The 22450-nt window shown below is 41.0% G+C and overlaps 1 protein-coding gene across 1 annotated transcript; it reads left to right on the forward strand.

The window, feature by feature from the left end:
• Nucleotides 1-770: 770 nt before the first annotated feature.
• Nucleotides 771-19375, forward strand: OSGIN2 (oxidative stress induced growth inhibitor family member 2). Its single transcript, XM_075213763.1, has 6 exons — nt 771-801; nt 11616-11751; nt 13938-14074; nt 14873-15064; nt 15450-15541; nt 15951-19375. The coding sequence occupies exons 2-6, from the start codon at nt 11685-11687 to the stop codon at nt 16993-16995; spliced, it is 1533 nt and encodes a 510-aa protein (XP_075069864.1). The 5' UTR covers nt 771-801; nt 11616-11684; the 3' UTR covers nt 16996-19375.
• Nucleotides 19376-22450: the final 3075 nt, after the last annotated feature.

Below are 22450 nucleotides of genomic sequence, written 5' to 3' on the forward strand. Positions count from 1 at the left end.
CCACACATGACCCCTCTCTGCCCTGCAGATTCAGCCACACATGCCCCCTCTCTCCCCTGCAGCTTCAGCCACACATGACCCCTCTCTGCCCTGCAGCTTCAGCCACACATGCCCCCTCTCTACCCTGCAGCTTCAGCCACACATGCCCCCTCTACCCTGCAGCTTCAGCCACACATGCCACCTCTCTGCCCTGCAGGTTCAGCCACACATGACCCCTCTCTACCCTGCAGCTTCAGCCACACATGCCCCCTCTCTAACCTGCAGCTTCAGCCACACATCTTAGACTCACACACGCTAGCTCCCCATCACATTAACCCTTCCACTTTCCTTTTTCTACAAGAGTGACTCCAAGAACAGGAAGAAATGCTGCAGCTCCTGCACTGACTACCATAGAATTCGAGCTGCCCGGCTACACTGTGGTCACATGATCAAGTGATGTCACAGTGACATGTGAAGGTACCTAAACTGAAGGGGATTTAGCCACTACCATAGCAACACTCGGGGGATGTGACTCCCTCACTCCGCCCACAGTCTTCTGGTGAGGACTCCTTCTTCCCCATCCCTGGGCCTCTCGTCATCACGCCCACTGCTTATGACAGACAGGCAGCTTCCCACTGCAAGCCGGTGTGCTCTCTCTCCTCTGCCCTCCCCCAGCTCTGGGCTTTAAATCTCTGGCACCTTTTCTCTGGGTCAACGTTCCATGTAGGGGGAGAGAGCGGAGCAGCAGTGTGTGCTGGTGGCCAGCATTATCCAGGGCTCGCAGTCGCTGAGGAGGGGGTCTCTGTGCTTGCAGCATTCCGGGTAAGAGAAGGATGAATGGGTAGGGGGCGGAGGCACATGGCTGGCTAGTCACTGTCTCCTCATCACCTGGTGACTGCATGCTGGCAGAGCAGGTGCCTGATCTGATAGCCCCCTGCACGGTGCTGGTGCGGGATTAGGTAAAAGCTGGTACTGGCGTAATGCCGGAACGCCGGAATGAGTCGGCTTACTACAGCGCTCTCTGCTACTTGGTGTCTTGAGTGAAGCTTGCTGTGTTTTCTCACCTTTTATAATGCATTCTTTTCTGCTACACACATATGTTCTCTGCAATATGTGGAACAATTATTGCACATATTATATTGCATATATATTGTATTGTGTGCGTGCGTGTGTCTGTGTGTATAATAAATATATATATACATATATATATATATATATATATATATATATATATATATATATATATATATATATATATATATATAGCACACATAATATATTTCTGTATATCATAGTTATATATTCTAGTTATCCGTTCTACCTGCCTGAATGTATGTCGGAATGGAGCACTGAGTACATTACCCATTCATTCCGGCTGCCGGAATGGATGTCTGAGTACCTTAGTCACCCATCCTGGCTGCCAGAATTGGGTTCTAAGTATCTTGAAGAACTATTCCAAGTGCCGGAATGGGGCTCAGAGTACCCTAACCATCCATTCCGGCTGCCGGAATGGAGCTCTGAGTATTTTAGCGATCCATTCCGGGTGTCGGAATAAGGTTTTGTTTATATAAATCATCCATTCAGGGTGCCGGAATGGATGCTTAATGTACTCAGACCTCCATTCCGGCAGCCCGAATGAATGGTTAAAGCCCTCAGAGCTATATTCCAGCAGCCGGAGTGGATGGGTAATGTACTGGCAGATCCATTCCGGCAGCTGGGATGGATGGTTAAGGTCCTCAGAGCTCTATTCCAGCACCCGGAATGGATGGGTAAGGTACTGGCAGACCCATTCCGGCACCCGGAATGATGGGTAAGGTACTGGCAGACCCATTCCGGCACCCGGAATGATGGGTAAGGTACTCGCAGACCCATTCCGGCACCCAGAATATGGGTAAGGTACTGGCAGACCCATTCTGGCAGCCGGAATAGATGGCTAAGGTACTGGCAGACCCATACCGGCACCCGGAATGATGGGTAATGTACTCAGTGCTCCATTCTGACATACATTCAGGCAGGTAGAACGGACAACTAGAATATATAACTATGATATACAGGAATATATATATATAAATATATTATGTGTATGTGTGACGTTTGTGGATAGATAGATAGATATATATATATATATATATATATATATATATACACACACACACTACAATACAATACAATATATATGCAATATAATATGTGGAATGGTTGTTCCATATATTACAGAGACCATATCTATGTAGCAGACAACACCAAGCAGGAGAAGGCGCTGTAGGGAGCCAAATCGTTCCGGCAGTCCGGCAATTCCAGTTTTCAACCACACCCTTTGGAAGCTCGCTCTGCGGTTGCCATGCGCGCAGTGCTTCTGTGATCCTCACTGGCACTTGGTAGAAGTGGATATTATTGGCTATACACTATTTTTATGGATACCATGGTAAAGTGTATGTACAAAATATTCAGAATATTGCCAATGTTGTGTTTCTTTTGCGGGTGATGAGTTCAGCTGGATATTTGACGCCCGCCAGGGGCAGGCTGGGCTGGGGACAAGCGGGCATCTGCCCCCCCCCCCCCCCCCCAGGTCTGGTCCCATAGTGGGCTACATTGGGCAGGGCCACCTGCATTTTTTTTTTTTCATTAAAAATGTTCCTAAAAGGCTGCTGCGCTCTTTTAGGTTCCCTGTATGAACAGCAGATGTTATAGAGAAGGATGCGCCCTGTCTATTGCATCAGAAAGGGAGAGTCTACTGCAATCTGTCTGTTCACACGACCTCTCAGAAGCGGCTCAGTGCATGACAAATGAGTTCATTCTCTTGATGTGAGAGTATGTCCACTGAGTAGGTTATTCAGATATGAAAATGTTCATTTATATTAATATGATGATTTCATAATATGTCCCACTTCTTTGTAACATTGTGTCTTTGATGGTGTGTTATGTCTTTAAACTGTATTCTATCCCAACTACAAATGTCTAATCGTAAACAGTGACCTTTTACTTACTATGAATGGTAGGTGTGTTGAGAGTTTGTAAACTGCTGGTGGAGTTGATCTATGAATGAACAAGCCTATTGGGTCCTGGATGCTGGGACATTCGCCACATTGATAGGGGTGTTTACCTTCACTGCTCTTGTCTGACTTCTATATACACAAATGTACTCGTTTGTGTGTGACATGACCGTTCCATGAATGACTCATTTGAGGAGTAACATGAGAGTAATTTGGCACAAAATGTGTATTAACCAGATCTGAAAGATGAGTTTTTGGCCATTCTAAAATAAAATTAAACTCCCAAACTATTTTGCTATTTTGTGGAAAAATGATTAACCTTACTTTCCTTTGACTGTTTATGGAGCCAGCTATTCAGAGCAGAATGCTGATATATTTATATGAACTTCTGCCATATTTCCCAAGTCACTGACTTGCAGCAATATATAATTTGCCCTTTCACCTCCATGTGTGATCTTACAGCTTTTTATTTAACAAACCCCTCCTCTTGCAGGAACATAATTGTGTGGTTGTATAGTTTTGAGGTTAAATGAATATTGAATCTCATTAAGGAAGCACACTTTATCAATTTTGTCTTATGAAATATATATATTATTTATCTATTTCTGAAATTGCTTTAAGACCTGGGGGTATATTTACTAAACTGCGGGTTTGAAAAAGTGGGGATGTTGCCTATAGCAACCAATCAGGTTCTAGCTATCATTTATTTAGTACATTCTACAAAATGACAGCTGGAATCTGATTGGTTGCTATAGACAACATCTCTACTTTTTCAAGTCTGCAGTTTAGTAAATATACCTCCGGGTCTCAGCAATGCTTAATTTTCAATTGCTGTTCGAAGTACAGTGTGTAAATCATTTAATTGAAATTAATACTTTCTACGACTAAAGCCTAGAGGATATCACTCCATCACCCAATATTATTATTCAACTGAAATCCATAATATCTAAGCAAAATCAGACAGCTGTGTGATTCTTAAAGCACTGCACTCTTCCAGCTGTGCTACAACACTATAAAAAGTAGGCATGAGCGCTTCTAAGATGGGAAAATCACTAGCGTGAAAAGTGCTTGTGTGACACCACCCCTATGCCTCAGAATGTTTATTTAAAGCTACATTTATTTATTTATTTTTTGGGCTTATACATTTTAAAGAAAACCAAATAAATGTTTTCAGTCTGAGACTGAATCCTATCGTTAAAGGGACTCAATCATTAAAAAAATAAATACATTTAAATAGAGGTTAGTGAACTGTAGTTAACTTAACAAAGAAGAAAAGTTAATGTTATTGGTTTTTTTTAAGGGGTGGGGGATACCTTAACTTGCTGTGTTCAAGGACCCCCCCTGTCTGTCAACAGTAGACTTGGATAATACTTTCATATCTCTAAAGCTGGGTGCACACTAATGGAATTATCGTGTAGATCACACGATAAACCACCGTTTGGTCAGATATTGCAAGAGTGTGTACAGTCTCACAATCGTATTGTATCGTACCAAAGCACATCGTATCGTTTGGTTTTCTAAACGTCCTAAAAATCACAATCAACGGTGGAACGATGTCTGGAAAATGTGAAAATGTGTACGCACTCATGATAAGCAGCGTAGGCAGATCTCTGCAGAGCGTGCAATCTTTTCAGCAGATAGTTATGGGATGAAGAGCAAAGATCTAAAGGTGAATCATGTAGGTGTGCACACATAAATCTGCATGCTCATCGGGACATTCAATAGTTGCTGAAATCGTATGTGAAGTAAGATTGCATTAGTGTGTACTCTGTTCACACGATTAGCATAGCTCAGGTTACCTAGGCTGCAGAAAAAATTATCCGCTAATTAGTAATAATATTGCTGTTTTATTAATAATAATAATTTTGTTTTCAGTAATAATAAGCTGAAAATATTTACTGTTTTCATTTTGGCAGTTCGTTTTGTTTTGGGTAAGTGCACAACTTGTTGCAAGTTAAAATCCTTTACTACGGGTAAACAAGATAATGTAGTACATTTTTGTGATTTGTCTGCATGGTGGAAGGTTAGGGTTTAATCTGGAGGCTTGGCATGCTTTTGGTGTATGTGCGCCTACATTATAAATATATATTGATTAAAAATGCTAAGGTCTAAGGGTGTGTGCACAGGGCTACTTACTGAGAGTTCTGATGGACTGTGCTCACCTTACCTAGCAGTAAGGTTCATTGAACCATATGGTACACGAGGTACCTGTATAACGACACTTTTCTGAATGTAGTTTTGCCGCATTGATGATGAATAATTAAGCTGGCTGCACACAATGTGATTTAGGGCAGACCGTTAAGTTCGTTTACTGTGTGGAGTCATAAGTACTCATTACACATGATCAATCCTATTTGATTGGGTATGACTGAAAAACAGGTCAGGTCTGCAGTGCCGAGTGTGGGGTCATCGCCTGGCTGTGAAACGTAGCTGCACATACATGTATAACCAGCAATATCCTATTTCTGAAACCATAAATATTTCACATTAGTTTACACTAAGTTGTAAAAGATCTCTCACCACCTATACTTCTCAGTTTTCTATTGCTATAGTGTTCCATGCTCCACCCACCATTGTCATGTTGGTGCAAACTCCTCTAGCTTCTTGTATTGGCTGGGATGTGCCTCTCATTGCCCTCTACCTCTAGATTGTAAGCTGTAACGTGCAGGGTCCTCTCTTTCTCATGTGTCATGTCCATCTCCCTTGTACAACATTGTTATCATATCTTGTGTTGAATCCTCAGCTTTGCTGGCTCAAGGCCCTCCATGGAGATGTTATACTGCTTACTTGTATTCATGTCACTGTACGATCTATATCTGTGAGATGTCTGTCCGGTGCTATGGAATATGTCGCTTACAATGATGATAGAAGCACTCCCCTAGGCAGCACCTAACTTCCATTGAGCACAAACATAAGATGTAATCAATCATAAATAATAATGATCAAAGGTGACGATTGTTGCTTTCCTATATAAAGGTGATACCATTAAATAAATAGCTGACATATTGAGATTTAATGTGGAGCCTAGGATTATAAAATATAGCAATATACCAAATGAAGCTCAATACTTGCACATTACACTCAAATAATGATAATCTAAGAAAAATGGTCCAGAGGACATCACCACAAACACTTAGCACGGTGGCTTAGTGGTTAGCACTTCTGCCTCACAGCACTGAGGTTATGAGTTCAATTTCCGACCATGGCCTTATCTGTGTGGAGTTTATATGTTCTCCCCGTGTTTGCGTGGGTTTCCTCCGGGTGCTCTGGTTTCCTCCCACACTCCAAAAAATATACTGGTAGGTAAATTGGCTGCTAACAAATTGACCCGTATGTGTGTCTGTCTGTGTGTGTTAGGGAATTTAGACTGTAAGCCCCATTGAGGCAGGCACTGATGTGAATGAGTTCTCTGTACAGCGCTGCGGAATTAGTGGCGCTATATAAATAAATAATAATAATAATAATAATAAAGGGACAAATGGGGGCAGCCAAACATGTGCCACCTCCACAGAACGCTTTATCAGGGGAATACGATATCGGACACACTGAAAATGACCTCTTTACTTTAGATTTGTCTACTTTACCTGATCTGGTGCTTTGATTTGGCCATCAACATATGTTTCCAAATTGCTCGGTGATCACTCATTCGCTCAGTTGGGGGTCAACATATGTGCGTTCCTCAGGGGAAACAAAGGATATATCATATGTAACCGGGGTGGGAAACAGTTTGTTTTTGTGTCTTGCTAGAAACCTTCAGAGATCAGAACCGTTTACACATCTGAGCTGGAAGCTGGCTCGCTGTGACTTACATAATTGCAAGGAAGCAGTGACTTGGGACTTAGAACATGCTCCCTCTGAAGCACGTGGCCCCTTATATGCCAGTATTATCATTATTGTTTATATAGTGGCAATCATACTATGAAGCTATGTAAAACGAGTATGTAATCATTAAGTCCCTGCCCCATTGGAGCTTACAGTCTAAAATCCCTACCCGCCCACACAGGTGCACACACACAATTAACCTATCGGTATGTTTTTGGACTGTGGCAGGATACCAGAGCACCTGAAAGAAACACATATGTGCAATATACAGACTCCACACAGATGGGCAACTAGTAAAATGTTTTGTGAAAAATTTCAGCTGTTCTGGTTAGTCAAAAAAGGGGTAACATTATAATATGTGCTGCATGTCTGCATAGCAAAAATGTATCGTAGTAAAGCTGGGTACACATCTATGCAATTATCATGTAGATCAAACGACTCATGTCAAATATTGCAAGAGTGTGTACACTGCCACGATCATGTTTTATCGTATCAAAAAACACATCGCATCTGTTGATTTGGTTTTTCTAAACTTCTAAAAATCACGATCAACAATGAACGGTGTCAAATGTGAAAGTGTGTATGCACTCACCACCAGCAGATATCTGTGGATTCACCATCTTTTCAGCAGATGGTTATGAAAGATGGAGATCTCAGATCTGAAGGTAAATTGTGTAGGTGCGTACGCATGAATCCGTACGCTCATCAAGTCTTTCAGTTGTTGGAGAAATTGTTACAAAAATCTGAAGTAAGATTGTGTAGGTGTGTACCCAGCTTAACTCCACTTTAAAATATATCTGTTATAGTTGGTGTACAAGATATTCAAATCTATAAGAATGAAACCCAAAACTTAGAGACTGCTCTCAGAAGATGCAGCCCTACCCTTAGGGGGAGATCCGATGCGGAGCAAGGTGCTTCCAAACATCACACAACTCTGCCCATTACGGTATGGAATCTATGCCCATTTTTCTGCGCACCCTCACATGGGATGTGAGGGGAAATATGATCAACGATTCTATCCTGAACATTGTGGTGATGTCTCTGCGGACTGTTCCGGAAACACAGCGCGCTGAACTGAATCTTGTCCTTAAGAGTAGTCTGTACACTTGTCTACTGCACACCGTGGTGGCAGCTAGTGGTTGCTTTTCATGGTGTCATGTGTGGTAAACAGTATTTATTTTTATTTTTTTAAGATACCTGGTTCTGTTTAATATCTAAAAATCACCCTGGAAACAGTGACATTACTGAATGACTTTCAAAGGATGCAGTCTCATGAATATGGCTTCCCTACTGTATGTAGGCGATAATACTTTAAGTATTGATAGGAGATGGTATTGATTGAGTTACTGTATGCTAATTTTTAAGGCTAAGAAATGACTTCTCGGACATATGAAATCTCTTTCTGTTATCGATTTACATCTGCAACGTTTTCAAAAGCATTGCTCACTGTGGAAGAGAGCTGTTTGACTTATTACTTTTGAATACAAGCCAGAAAAACAGTTTACTTTTAATTAAATTGGAAACCCAAGTAGTGCAGTTTGAAAATTAAAATGTCCAGCTAATTAAAAGCCTCGCCTCGTCTGAATGGCGTGTCCTATAAATGTTTTGGCTTTTTTTTTTTTTTTTTTTTTTTTTTTCACTCCCTGCATCAACCTGGGGAAAGAAAATAAACTAGTGGTTTTCTACAAGAGAACTGCTGCACAGCACACTTTTGAGAAATATCTTCAGACTATTTCTCCAGAAATGTGCGCACACACAGGGTTCAGGATAGCTAGACCATGGATATATATGAAACACATACAGTATGCAGTATCTATATTTCAGGAGTGTGCATTTACATGGCTGAGCCGATGACTTTCAGTATAGTGTGTGTGTGTGTGTGTGTGTGTGTGTGTGTGTGTGTGTGTGTTTTTGTTTATTTTTTAATTGAATGCTTTTTAAAGTCTGTATTTCCCCTTACAACAATCTATGTAACTTCTCGGTTCCTGTCACATGAACACTCGCAACACTGTAGGAAACGTGTGTCATAACAAAACCACTTATCTGATTACCACTGGAGTGATTCCTCCCAGACGCCTGTGAATGTGTGTGTATATATATATATATATATATATATATATATATATATATATATATATATATATATATATAAATAAAACTATATATATATATATATATATATATATATATATATATACATAATATATTAGTGTGTGTGTAATAATATAATTTGTCAAGTTAGCATCGTAATGGATAATTTGCATTCTGAAGAGGTGAATATACTACTCATGCATTCTTTCTATAGTACAGTCTGTCTATTATTATTGATATGTTTAGGGCTGATTTATTCTTCATTCCTTATTGTTTACACTTACACACTTTGGGTTTATTCATGGAAATATCTTGGAGTACCACCAGATTCCCAGCTAGCTGCTGAGATTGTGCCACAAACTAATGGGTGATTCTACCCCCCGCCCCATCTTATGAGCCAAGACTTTTACACGGGTAATACTTGATACAACCCAAGTACATATTGCCAAATTGTTTGTTGTCTTTCAGATGTATTGTAAATATTCTATGGCTACGTGCACGCTGTGTGTTACTGCAGGTTTTGCATAGTGATGTTTGTGACGTTGTATTGTAAGCTGGGTAGTCCGTGTCCACTTACTGGTCAATGCATATGTGTAGATTGTAAGCTTGCGAGCAGGGCCCTCTTACCTCTCTGTCTGTATGTATTACCCAGTATTGTTTTATTAATGTTTGTTCCCAGTTGTAAAGTGCTACGGAATTTGCTGGCGTTATATAAATTGATGATGATGATGATGTGTGCATCTACATATTGTTTGGCACGGGAGCATAAGGCGACCATTTTTATAAGTGTTTGCCTGCTGCTGGGTAACCGGCACTGCTCGTTCTCACAGGGGTAATTTATCCTTTGATAACTACTTGTTTATGTTCACACTGAGCTGTTAAACAAGGTAAAAAGGATGTATATATGGTTTTGAGTTTTAACCACGGTTATGTGTGAATGGACAGGATTGTCCGTCATCTCTTGGTTCACTCCGTCACCCCCCTGCCCACAGAAAGTGCCTTAACATTCCGTCCCTATGAATAAACTGGATTGTAACGTCAGGTGGTAGGAAGCAGACCTCCCTCTATTAATATTTGCACAACTATTTGTCTTTAGTTTAGCTCACTAGTAAAAAAAAATAAAAAAATAAAGAAAATGCACCTAATTAACAGGCTCTTGTTTATGATGTGACATGTTTCCTATCAGAAACTTACCCATGTCCTTACCAGGGGCGGATCCAGAAGTTAATTGTAACGGGGGCGATTTAAGGGGGGCGATCTAGCCCCGCCCCCTTTTTGACACCTAAGGCTGCTGACGGCTGCACACTATGTGCAGATCCGTTCAGCAGAGAGAGTTAGGGAGAGAGTCCTGCCCGGCTGCTCAGTTGGGCAGGACTCTCTCCCTAACTCTCTCTGCTGAACGGATCTGCGCATAGTGTGCAGCCGCCAGCAGCAAGCCCCTGCTAGGGGGGGCGATCGCCCCGATCGCCCCCCCCCCCTGGATCCGCCACTGGTCCTTACCCATGAAGCTTCCACTGTCATGGTGGCTAATCTAAGAAAACACTGTCCCTGTCCCTATATTGATCTTGGGGTATGTTCATTTCATATACTTATCCTGCAGAATTGTCCATATATATATATATATATATATAAATAACATTATAGCCTGCAACCCTCATATTTTTTTGTACTCGAGATTTTTTGTGACTTGCATTGTGTTCCTGGTCTACCATATGAAACTAGGTCATTCTTGCCAACTTCGGCAAGTTGAGATCGGGAGGAGGTGGGCGTGTGAGGAGAGGGGGAGGCGGTTTGCGTCATTATGGCCCCACCCCCTAGATTGACATCATATTTCTAAGCCTATTACAACAGTGGACTGGGGCATGATGTCGTGGAAATCACATTCTAAGCCCCGCCCCCCGCCACTTAATTAAAAAAAGTGGACAGGAACCGGGAGGTTGGCCTGCTCTCCCGGGAGTCCCAGGAATTTGGGAGTCTCCCGGACATTCTGGGAGAGTAGGCAACTATGAACTAGGTGACATGTTGGGCCTTAGTCATTAAGGAAAGTAAGGCAATGTAAATGTTCTCTGGGACAAACCATGTTACAATACAAGGGGTGCATATTAGTTTATTATTTTGCACATAAGTTAAATACTGACTGTTTTTTCATGTAGCACACAAATACTTGATAGCTGCTTTCCTTATAGCACTTTCTGCCATGTTGTTGTAGCCTTGGGCAGAGTTGTCTGACTGTATTTCCTATTTCCATTGCTCTTGGGTAGAAAACTGCTCTGTGTTGTGAGAACTAGACCTGATGATAGAATTATAGTACAGTAAAGCACAGACAGGCGTCTGATTTAGATAAAGCAATGTATTGAGTAAAAGTTGCATAGGGGGTGCAGTCACTACATTAGTTATATGAAGATGGACAACCCCTAACAACATAAAGAGCGGTATAGGAAAATATTGATGTCTTAAAACCACTCCACCAAGGTTTCTAATCCAATAAACCCAGGTGACAGGCAGTTATGTATTGACCGGTGGCACCTGGTACCAGGTACAGTCTGGTTGTTGTCTGGAAACCATTTAATGCATACACTCTGCAGAGAAATAAGTGCTCCTTATGACTTAATAAACCTATTAACCCTCCTGTGTGCTGGATCCTAAACAGAAATATAAACCTCCTTCCTCTGTTCATATGCAGCAGTGCAGGTACAGCCTATAACATGAACTAATGCATTATCTTCACAGGAGTGACGCTGAACGAAGACTGTGACTTGCTAGCTCAGCATTGCAGCAATTATATTGCGACCTGTGGCAATGCCATTAGCAGAGGAGAATACTCTATCACGGGACCCTCCGCTGACTCTTCCAGTGGTTATTATAGGTGAGTTATATAATTTACTAGATGATTATACTTCATAAAAGCATATCCTTTGTCTTTGATGCTTAGCGTCAACCTGAACAACTTTGAGTGGCAAAATGCCTTCTAATTTTAAAAACTTAGTTGATGTTCCCCTCAAAGCTCCTGCATTTTATCATTAAAGTCCACCGGTCAGCTACCCACAGTGGAGGCAGCCATTATGTGAGGGCGGAGCCATTAATCGGCTTATTCATTCTTTAGGAACTAGTGACCTTACCAAGGCACTGTAGTCCATCATGAATAGAGACCCCCATCTCTGTAACCTAATCCAGCACAATGCTTCTGATTGGAATATACTCTGATATAAAGAAAAGAAAATCGTTCTTGTTTCGGCACTGGTGATGATGGACGCCTCTTCAGTAGCCAGTTATGGTGCCACACAACTGACGTGGGCAGATGAATAAACTTGGCTAGTTACTTCTGTTAGCTTTGCATGAATGGCTGGATAACAAGACATGTTCCTGTTTACGTTTATTTCTTAACGTTGATGTGATGCAATGTCAGCTAAGCATATCTAACTCCCTTTTTCTTCTCAATGTCCATCACTGTGTAAGTAAAGCTACAGATAACGGTCAGCTGGGTTGGCGTTCCCAATATGCTCTGTTCCTTTAAGATTGGTATAATAGCAGGAATTTCAGGAAAGGGCATTTAAAGTGCCCACTAGTGATGAGATGGGGAAATGTATTTGTCCCATTCTGAAATTTAGCCCAATTTCAAACTGCGGGTTTGAAAAAGTGGAGATGTTGCCTATAGCAACCAATCAGATTTTAGCTGTCATTTTGTAGAATGCACTAAATAAACGAAAGCTAGAATCTGGTTGGTTGCTATGGGCAACACCTCCACTTTTTCAAACCCGCAGTTTAGTAAATATACCCTTTATTCTTCTTGGATTGCTCTGTATTCTATTTGTGGCTTGTAATGTGAGCTGTGACTACCTATCACCTGACTATTCTTTGCTCTTGTGCACAGTGAGGAGATCATTTACTAAGAAAAACAGCCAATGCCCAGCACTTGGTCTGGCCGTGGACGTTGAATCGCCAAAATAAGTCCAATATACATAATATAATGCACAAGCCAAGGGGAAGACTTGGGCAGACTAAGGCCATACCTTACAAAGTACAAACACATTATATGACTTGGCAGAGCGAGATTATTGGGTGGAAAGGGGGCATTTTTAGGGGTGTTCCTCGCTGTGAGTCCACTTTGTCCTGCACAGAAGAACTTGAATCTTGCACCAGCATAGAGATGGCAGTCTTTGGGGGTCATCCTATACATTTAATAGGATGCACCAAGTGCTTAGTTAAATAACCTCCTGTATTTTGCACATAACTGTTATAGCAATGAAGCATTTCTGCTTGATTTGCCTATTTTTATTGTTTAATATCCCCTTTAGTTAGCCACATTTGGAGTTATTTTTTTCTTCTTCTGCACTTGTATTAGAATTATAGAGAAATAAATTAGAATATCCATCACTTGCTCCCATGCGGATGTGCTGATGTGAAGGGGGAACGCTCCTCAATGTGAATAGGAGTGATTGAGCTCTATGAATGCTAGTGCGTTCAGCTGAGATCACACTTGATCTCAGACTTCCTGCTTGTGCCCACAATTGTGAAATGATTGGCAGGACGTCCTGCAGTATTCGCGCAGTGTCAATCACCTGGTACTGCTGGTAGAAGTTTTAAATCAAGAGTGGGATTTCACACACTTCTAGTGACAACAGGACCTCTTTGGATCTCCTCCAGCTGGCAGATATTGACTCCATAAGAGCTGGCGGGAAATAGTAAGCCCGGTAAGCGTTGCAGGAATGCTCTGCTCTTACAGAGGTTCCCCACCAGCCCTTAAAAATTATATCATTGTGGCACGGGCATCTGTCCCCTAAACATTCTGAACAGAGCAGGTATTGGTGCCTGGGGTATAAGAGAGTGGCCCAAATGCAGAGTGAACTCCCAAAGAGGCTATACTGCCCACGTGTTACCTCTGGCAGTGTCTAGCAGCATTATATTCTAAAAGCAGTTGCAGATTAGGCTTTCTGTCTGTGGTATGTGTTAAAAAATCAGTCTTTGCAAAGATGGTGGCTATATAATGACATCAAATAGGCTGCTTAAGAAAATTCTATTGCTTGTGCTACTTGTAATGTATGTCCTTTGCAGGAAATGGCCCTTCTGGAATCTGTCTGTCGTACATGCTGTCTGGGTACAGACCGTATTTGTCTCCTGACGCTTTGCATCCAAACCCAATTCTCCACAGCAAGTTAGAGGAAGCCAGGCATCTTTCTATTCCTGAACAGGTACATGCTGACACACTAACACTATACGAACTGTCCCTATACGGCAGAAGTAGGTAACGTGGAAGCCTAAGGATGTCAGTGCATGCTGGGAATTGTAGGTCAATGACCACTGGAGAGGTACTTGTTGCCAAGCACTGCTATATATTTATTTGGTACAGTAATGATTCTTGCTGTTCATGTTGGATGTGCAGTGGGTGCCTAGCAAGTATGTTTTTACAATACAATGAAATGAAAACATAGCTTCATTTGCAGATTAAATTATGATTCATTCATTATGTTTGAAACCAGTCTGCAAATCCGTTTAAGGCATGTAAATGGCAATAGCAGATTCATTTCTCTGCACACTTGACTCAGTACATGAAGAATGAGAAGCAATTTTTTTTTCCTTTTCCGTAAGTGATTTGTAGAGTCTTGTGCTTCAAAGTTAAGATGTAACCTAGTACAGAACTCATAAACATGAGTAAATGGTTTTGGGGAGGGGGGGGGGGGTTCAAGATAACAAGAGGAAGAGAGAGGAGGGTTTAAGAGTGTTTTGCTTTGTTTTTTAAATAAAAAATTAAATACTTTGGTGTGGAATACCATAAGAACAGATGTTGGCCAAATTGTATGCTTTTTATAATGTAGAACTTGCTTGAAATCTGAAAACAGGCATAATGTGAAACAATGTAACCTTGATAGTACATAACCCAGCTGGTGAATCCTGTGTTGGGCACAGTGAGCATTATTCACCTGTGTATGCAGTATCTCATAACTACTGAGATATACATCTTGGATGTGTAATTCATGTTTCATTTCTAGGATTTGGAATACCTGTCGGAAGGCCTGGAAGGTCGCTCATCCAACCCCGTAGCTGTATTGTTTGACACTCTACTTCATCCCAACGCTGACTTTGGGTATGACTACCCATCTGTCTTGCAGTGGAAGCTAGAGCAAGAACACTATATTCCTCATATTGTATTAGGCAAGGGGCCACCCGGTGGAGCCTGGCATGTGAGTACAATCCACATATATAATATTATTCTCTGACTTAAGATATGCAGTGGTATGTTGGGAGATTATAGCAGTTATTGGCTGCTGTACTGTAGGTAGACCTACCAGCAGCGCACTAAGACAGTAATACTGTGCAGGGTGTAGCTTGTGTCATTGTATTCCCCAGACCTCAGGAGAAAGAGAGACTACGCTGGTAGCCAAGAAATGTAATGTAATGTTATTGCCCTGGCTCCACTATATCACTGCATGCTTGGTCTAAATTTTATTTATTGCTATATTAACATAAAAGGTCTGAATCATTACATAATACTATATTAAACAATAAATATATATAATTTACCTATTTGTGATCATCTTTCTGCATAATTACTATTATTTTTCTTAGGATATGGAAGGGTCCATTTTGACGCTAAGTCTTGGCGATTGGATGGAGTTGCCTGGTCTTAAATTCAAAGACTGGGTCATGGGTAAAAGAAGGTGAGTTTCTGTTAATTAAACCACAATCTCTATATCTAAATGCTTTGTGTGCTCCTGATCCTTTTCAAATATTTAGTAACTTGTGGCGGTCTTCCAATAAGTATATCGTGTGTGTTATGTAAAGACCATGTCACTTACTGTGGTACATTTTCCTGTACTGAATGGACCATCAACAACATATGGATAATTCATACATAAGAAATAGTCATAATTGATGTATTAAGAGTGGACCTAGAACTACCCACACCTTTCACGCTAACTTGATTTGAGTTAGATTGCAGCGCCAACAGTATACTCCTTCATTCAATTGGCTGATGAGTTACTATGCTTGCTTGCGTTAGTTTCTTTAAATGTATACATCTTATGGGTGTAGTGTAGGCAAATAAGATTTCCATTTTGATATTTACAGAAATATAAAGAGTGATCGAGCTACCCCAGCGGAAGTGGCTTCATATTACAAGCATTACGTTAAAGTGATGGGAATTCAAAGAAACTTTTTGGACAACACCTACATAACTTCTGTGGCAAAGCCCTACAGAGAGCAGGATAAATCTGGAAGCCATCAACCTGAAGATGTTGCATCTGAGGAACCTCACATCGACAAAGAAAACGGAGAGTCTGTGCTAAAGAAAAACTGGGAAGTTCATGGTTATCGGAGGACGGGTGATGGATCCCATCAACCCTTTTGTCTCTTTACGGAATCTCTGGTTCTTGCCACAGGAACGTTCGATGCACCTGCTAGGCTGGAGGTCCACGGAGAGGCCCTACCTTACGTTTCACATTCTGTTGCAGACTTTGAAGAAGCTGTGGGCAAGGGGAGGTTGAATGGAGCAGTAGACCCGGTATTAATAGTTGGGGCTGGGCTTACAGCAGCTGATGCTGTTTTATGCGCACACAACAATAATATCCCCGTCATCCATGTTTTCCGTAGAAGACTAAATGATCCAAGTCTAATTTTTAAGCAGCTGCCAAAAAAACTGTATCCAGAATACCACAAGGTCTATCATATGATGTGTACACAAGTCCATTCTGCTGCCTCCAACTTGTACCCCTCTTATACAAGTTACCCCGAGCACTTTGTGATTTCTTTCAAGCCCGATATGAAGTGTGTCCTTCAAAGTACTAGTGGACTGAAAAAGGTCTTAAAAGTATCAATGGCTTTGGTCTTAATAGGCTCCCATCCAAACCTGTTTTTCTTAAAAGAACAAGGTAGGAGTTTAGGACATCACTACAATCAGCCTATAACTTGCAAGGGTAATCCTGTTGAGATTGATCCATACACCTATGAATCCTCCAAAGAACCTAATCTTTTTGCCCTTGGCCCACTAGTTGGTGATAACTTCATCAGGTTTCTGAAAGGTGGAACGCTTGCCATAACACGTTGTTTAGAGATGAGGCAAAAGAAGAAGAGACATCGACTCGTGGAAAGTGGCAGTGATGACAGTGTGCCTTAAAGATACTAAGATACCTACACCTGCTGTGGGATGTAATTCTCCCCAACACTCCGTAACACCCTCTTCATGATCTGCAAACCTGCAGATTCCATCAGTATGTGTTATTGCACAGTGCAATGTATTTTCATATTCTATGGCAAGACTGAAAATTCAGTGCTGCTTTTGTAGAAGACCCAGAGTACCCTAAAAGACTAACCTGATCTGTTACAATAACCCAGATTTATCTTGTTCCTGTGTAACTAATTATAATTGCATAATGGTTTTGCATTTTCAGCATCAAATTCCATTTGTCCATATGCTAGATTTATCCATTATAGTTTGATATTAGTGGGCTATAGATGAATGCTACAATGGAAGTCTGTGCATTCCATGTCTTGTGTCAAAGACTTGTATTGTAGCAAAACGCTAAACTCTTTTAATGAATTGCAAAATGGTAATTCCTTATATGGTCCTATTCCATAACTTGGTATAAAAGTACACTGCTGGTTTCAGGATCGAGCGGGATTGAAGTGCTCTTAGTAAAGTTATCCTACTAACGTGATACTTTTTGTTGAAGCTACAAGTAATAATTTTAGTCTGGGAACAGTGCATGGAGTTTTTACATTCGCCTGTTAAATTAAACAGGAAGAGATAAAAGTAAATAAGTTTAGAATATGCACACCTTTATACCACTGCTGTATTCTGGGTGCATACCAAACGGATACAGTTCTAAAAAATAATGCATTTTTCTTTTCGGCTCACTTGAATTAGTATACAAATTAGATACATTGTAAAAGTTGAATATGTTGCCATACCTTGCATGGTCTATTGGTAATCCTATGTAAATGTACAAGCGCAGCTTCAGAAATTGTGCTCTGTTTTAATGCAAAATAGCTGGAAGTGTGCGGAAGTATAATTCCAAATCAAAACTGTTATATGAAGTGCAATATGTGTGCATAGTAAAGAATCCTGTTCATGTCTAGTGAGCCATATGTACATACCTGATTGCAGTGAACGACAATGATGTAAAGTCATCGCTACTGATTAGAAGGTAGGTGCAAATTCCTCCCCACCCAAAACACATTGGTTGTTTAATGACTAATATACCTAGCAGATACTCTCATTTGACACCCTACTTAAAACCTGTCATGTTGAATAGACTTGAAGAAAATGGAGGTTTAGGACATAGTTTTTACCAATGATTGCTACCTTCCCCCATTAGCTGGTGTTCTAATGCACTATCTGGGGGCAGATTGGGAGAACTGCACTTTAGGAAAGTGAGTTTTTCATTTACACCGATTTAAGCTTGGTGTCAACCACCTAACAGGTTCCAGGGTTACCCTACCCTTTGCTGTGGGAGAATGTAAGGATTGCTTCTGGAAATTGTATTGGACATAACTGAGGACATTTATGGAAACGTCCACAGACAACTGTTGGAAAAATGTGTTGCCCGCAAAAACCATTGGGATTCTCTAATTTGCTTTTGTTTTCTAAAAACAAATACTGGTTGCTATGGACTACACCATCTTTCCTGCAGCTGTGCGCCATCAATAATATTTATATGCCTGTATGAAGCTCTCGTTGTAATAAACTTTGACCAGTTTTAAAAGTATATTGAAAGAGACATCTATAAAACAAAAAAATAAAAAGTGTGTGATTATGTAAGGTCAGAAGTGCATAAATTGAGAGCCCGTGGGAACTCGAGATGGAAATCATTGTATAGTGCACTGCTTCTACACTTCTTCAGTGAACATTTTTATTTTTAAAGTTTTTAAAGAAAGATTCAGAATTCATATTTCCACTATTGGTAAAGTTCTAAATGTATGATGGTCTTTTATGATGAGGCAGACCTACAATAGTTTTGCTTCCAGCAGGAACGGGTGATGTTCATAGGAGTAGAGGCAGGCTGAACCAATGTTTAAAAATGAGGCATACCCACTCACTATCAACTAATGACATCACAGAGGCATGAGGTGCCTAGTGAATGGACAGGTGGAATAGTGGTTGAACCAAAACCGCTGCTTCCACTGTGTAGGTAAAGTTATTACTCTTCTGTGCAGCATAGTGGTTAGAAGGATTGTCAAATGCATCCTCAGCTTATATCCTAGCTGTGTTTTACTGCACACTAGCACTTATAATATTACTTTTCTGTATCTAAAATAATAAAAAAAAGCACTTACAATGTGTCATTTTAGATTGCGAAATCTTGGAGAGCCTAAAGGGTATATTGTCTGCTACAATCATTATGGTTTCTCTGTGAAACATCCACACACTACTCACACATAATGCTGTGTAAAGTCAAAAATCTATTCAGATGCTGTATGTAACAATTTGCTGTGCAAAATATGGTTGTTGAAATGCAACTTTATATAATGCAATATAAAATTCATATGAAGAATAACAGACGCGTGGTCCAGTTATTGTGTCTGCTTCCTCAAAGTATGTGACCTTCATACAAATGGAGAGCATTAGACGGAGCAGCCATGTTCAAGAAAAATAGAGAATACCTGTTGCTTTAGCAACGTGAAGGCAACCCCATATTAGAAGCAGTCACTTTGTGTAATGAACCATTCTTAATTTATAAAGTAATATCCTAGAGTTTAGTGACATAACTACTTAGACACTAATGCCTGGGAAACTGGTAGGGTGAATTTCATATACTGTAAGCCAGTGATGGGCAAGCCTTCAAAGGAGCCACAAGAGGAAGGATGGAGAGCACAGTGCGCACCCTCCCCCGCCAAGTATGCCATGTGACCTCCCCGCGCTGTGTCATGTGATCTCCCCGCCCTGTGCCGCTTGGTGTGCCATGTGACCTCCCTGCACTGTGCAGCTTGGTGTGCCATGTGACCTCCCCGCACTTTGCCGCTGAGTGTGCCATGTGACCTGCCACTCACTGTGCCGCTGGGTATGCCATGTGACCTCCACGCACTGTGCCGCTGGGTGTGCCATGTGACCTCCCCGCCCTGTGCCACTGGGTGTGTGCCATGTGACCTTCCCGCCCGCCCTGTGCCGCTGGGTGTGCCATGTGACCTCCCCGCACTGTGCCGCTGGGTGTGCCATGTGACCTCCCTGCACTGTGCAGAGGAAGTCATGTGACATGGGAGTTTGCTGCCTCATTCTTAAGCAGAGAATATATTGGGAGCACCTGGCTGGGGGTGCAGGTGAAGGGGTCGGCCGGCCACTTGTTTCCCACCACGGACTGGATGTGGGCAATACATAATATCATCATCAACATTTATTTATATAGCGCCAGCAAATTCCGTAGCGCTTTACAATTGGGAACAAACATTGATAAGACAATACTGGGTAATACATACAGACAGAGAGGTAAGAGAACCCTGCTCGAAAGCTTACAATCTATGGGACAATGGGAGTTAGAAACACCAGGGCATGTGCTACATCATATTGCACAATGGACAATACAATTTACGAGTGGGCCTGTCTTTCTTCTCTCCCTTACAGTTTCCTAATGTGTCTGTATACATACAAAACAAATTCTATTTTCCATTACAAAATATAACCAACGGTTGCCATGTATGTGCTTCTTCCCATTTAAAATAATTAAACTGCAACAGCTGCCAAAATGGCTATTAAATAATATGTAATCTTTTAACTGCTTATAGGATGCCAAGGGTTTTATGTCTTTTTTTCTGGAGCTAGAAAAAGGAGAAAAGCGATCCTCTCTGGATCTCACAGTATCGTATAAAACTAACACTAACATTTCCAGTAGATCAGGGGTGTTGTATACATGTGAGGCAACATGTGATTAAAGTAGCTTACACTTGGTACATTATCTGTCTACTCTAGTTTCAGTAAGTAACCCCCCGTTTGAGTAAAACTGCTTTGTTGGTGACCGTTATATATAGAAAAACAAAACTACCTTTTATATATAACCTAATTATTGTGGCATATTTGTAACACTGTCTGACGGTTACCATGGAAACACCTCAGCCTGCACAATGCGTTAGCCATAGGGAGACAAATCATGGCAGCACCCGGCAATTAATGACATAGAAGTGTAGCAAATGAGCTTGATGGGCTTTGCTAACCTCGTGGCAAGCACCATTCATGTCTGTAAATGTTTACAAGAACCATTATGTGTACCAATTTTCATTGAATATGTGTAACAATACCTTGTTTATGTTATTCTGTGACTTACATTTGAATTAGTATATGCATATAAGGGTTGTGTGTGGAGAATAAATATATATATATATATATATATATATATATATATATACACACACACACATTATATATAGTGTTATCCTGTATGCCTGTAAACGCAGTCAGGAGATTGCTATGCACCTATGGGCACTGTCCTCTTCTGACCACATTAAAACCATTAGGGCTCCGATTGACTCATGTAGTGTGTGGTAAGTTTCAGTACTGGCTGAACACTTTAAAGCAAGTAAAGTGAATTTAAGAGCTTTCACTTCTGTGCCATATCGGATGGCTAAGCTTAGTTTTCTTCTTGTTCGAGTTTTTTTTCCATTTTCACTCACAGGGCAATATATATATTATATTTCCGATCATGCATTGGTAGGGTCACCTTTCTCAAGTTAACAAAAAAAAAAAAAAAAAAAAAGCAGTTTGCCATAGCCTACAAAAGATGTATGTGTGTGTGGGTGTGTGGACCGTGTGCTTTTTTTCCCCGGGCATAGACACACAAGGTGACTTCTAATATATGACTGATGTGAATGAGTTCTCTGTACAGCGCTGCGGAATTAGTGGCGCTATATAAATAGCTGATGAATATCTATCATTTACAGGCATGCATCATTCATTATTACTGAAGTGATGATGTCTGAACTGACTAATTATCATCATCATCATTTATTTTTATAGCGCCACTAATTCCGCAGCGCTGTACAGAGAAATCATTCACATCAGTCCCTGCCCCATTGGAGCTTACAGTCTACATTCCCTAATATAGACACACACAGACAAACAGACAGGGAGGCACTAAGGTCAATTTTGATAGCAGCCAATTAACCTACCAGTATGTTTTTGGAGTGTGGGAGGAAACCGGAACACCCGGAGGAAACCCACGCAAACACAGGGAGAACATACAAACTCCACACAGATAAGGCTATGGTGGGGAATCAAACTCATGACCCCAGTGCTGTGATGCAGAAGTGCTAACCACTAGGCCACATTATACAAACTAACATCACCTATCTATATTTTTTTTTTATACATATCTAGTTATCTCACACTGTGGAAGGTGAGCAGCCTTGGAGGCAGCGCTTCTCCTGCTGGTAAAAGCTTAGTTTAGATTAAAAACAACTGGTCACCAGGTTCTGGATGGACATTTTATTACACACTGCATAGTGCCTTATGCACTTGACACATTTAAAAATAAATAGCCAATGACTGTTTACCGGGAAGAGAGCTGGTAAATGGTGAACCTGGCAGTGCCAATACTAATAGAGTCTTCTGGGCAACTTCTTTATATGTGTCAGCTCCACCACCC

The sequence above is a fragment of the Mixophyes fleayi genome, chromosome 5 (assembly GCF_038048845.1).
Source record: "Mixophyes fleayi isolate aMixFle1 chromosome 5, aMixFle1.hap1, whole genome shotgun sequence".
In the NCBI taxonomy this organism is placed as follows: domain Eukaryota; kingdom Metazoa; phylum Chordata; class Amphibia; order Anura; family Limnodynastidae; genus Mixophyes; species Mixophyes fleayi.

What these genes read in the sequence shown, in the direction of transcription:
- OSGIN2 (XM_075213763.1), top strand. Translation starts at nt 11,685, where the DNA reads ATGCCATTAGCAGAGGAGAATACTCTATCACGGGACCCTCCGCTGACT. An exon ending in TCTTCCAGTGGTTATTATAG is followed by an intron (nt 11,752 to 13,937) that starts GTGAGTTATATA and finishes TGTCCTTTGCAG; the next exon opens with GAAATGGCCCTTCTGGAATC. An exon ending in TGGGTCATGGGTAAAAGAAG is followed by an intron (nt 15,542 to 15,950) that starts GTGAGTTTCTGT and finishes TGATATTTACAG; the next exon opens with AAATATAAAGAGTGATCGAG.